This window comes from Echinops telfairi, unplaced genomic scaffold (assembly GCF_000313985.2).
Source record: "Echinops telfairi isolate 266 unplaced genomic scaffold, ASM31398v2 ScPeMD7_7400;HRSCAF=8409, whole genome shotgun sequence".
NCBI classification, from domain to species: domain Eukaryota; kingdom Metazoa; phylum Chordata; class Mammalia; order Afrosoricida; family Tenrecidae; genus Echinops; species Echinops telfairi.
The window spans coordinates 6,770,411-6,771,455 of NW_022111300.1; the positions used below are offsets into that span (position 1 = coordinate 6,770,411).

The following is a 1,045-nucleotide window of genomic DNA, read 5'->3' on the forward strand; positions in this document are numbered from 1 at the left end:
GGGGTGGGGAGACGAGCCCCGGCCGAGGCGAGGGCCGCCCCTAGTCCTCTGCCTTCGTGCCGCATCCGGGCCAGGTGAGCGGCGGCGGGCACGCGGGGAGGGGGGCGCGCGCCGGGCGCGAGCGCTCGCCCCTGCCCGCCGCAGCGGCCCGTTGGCGGGGTGTGCGTGGGGCAGCGCCGCGGCGGACTTTTCCTGAAGGGAGAGAAAGGCGGAGCGGGGTGTGAGTGCGCGGGGTTTGGGCGGCCGGGCTCGGCGTAGCTGCCAGCCCCGGAGCCGAGCGCGTTCGCCTCCCTGCCGCCTGGCGTCATCCCACTGAAGGGACCCGGCTCGTGCTGTGCGCGCCCGGAGGCCACAGGCCTGTCACCCCGGGCTTTCCTCGCTGCCTTTGTGGCGGGAGCGAGGACGCCCGAGGGTGGGCTGAGGCCGGCGGTGTCGCGCCGCGCGCGCAGCGAGCGCGGAGGCGGAGGCGGCGAGGGGGCGCGCCGGGGCTCGGCTCGCGGAGGCCAGGGGGTCGCCCTGGGGTCGCCGGGCCCCGCGAACGACAGCGGGGAGAAGGATGGACGGCGCGCCGTTGGGGAAAGTTCGGAGCTTCCAGGGGAGACTGGGCGTTTGTCCATCAGTCTCTCGTGTCCACACCGAGTGGCGCTCATCACGAGCACGCGCGCGCGCGCGCGCGTGGGTCTCGGCCATCAGGTCGCTGTCCCTGTGCGTGGCCGAGGACCCCGATTACTCCTAGTGAAGCACAAAGGGTTGTGTTGACAGCTGACCGGACCCCAATAGACCAGGGTGAGGTGGGCCCTGGCTGGGCGACGGTGTGAGGCGGTCTGTGAAAGTCAGTCAGTCCATCCTCCGCCCAATGCCCCCCCCCCCAACCCAGCCCCGCAGTTCTGATCCCCATCGTGATGAAGGGAGCTGTATGGAGTCCCTGCGTGGGGATGCTCAGCGAAGCCGAGCCCACGCGACGTGCACTGGCACAGGGCCAGCTGCTTCCTCCAGCGGAGTGATGCGCCCTGGAGCAACTCCTCCACCGCCCGCCTGTCCTACA

At 72.3% G+C, this 1,045-nt stretch overlaps 2 protein-coding genes across 6 annotated transcripts in view; one reads left to right on the top strand and one right to left on the bottom strand.

Annotated features, from left to right (window-relative positions):
• Positions 1–650, bottom strand: part of EPOP (elongin BC and polycomb repressive complex 2 associated protein) — a 1,652-nt gene extending 1,002 nt beyond the window's left edge. Inside the window, exon 1 of the mRNA XM_013004711.1 lies at positions 18–650. Coding sequence (XP_012860165.1) covers positions 18–650 — 633 coding nt within the window. The remainder of the gene's footprint in view (positions 1–17) is intronic.
• GREB1L (GREB1 like retinoic acid receptor coactivator) overlaps positions 34–1,045 on the top strand; it is a 343,344-nt gene continuing 342,332 nt past the window's right edge. For all 5 annotated transcript variants that reach the window (XM_045296084.1, XM_045296083.1, XM_045296086.1 and 2 more), the window contains exon 1: positions 34–74. The gene's annotated coding sequence lies outside the window, so the exon portion shown is untranslated. The remainder of the gene's footprint in view (positions 75–1,045) is intronic.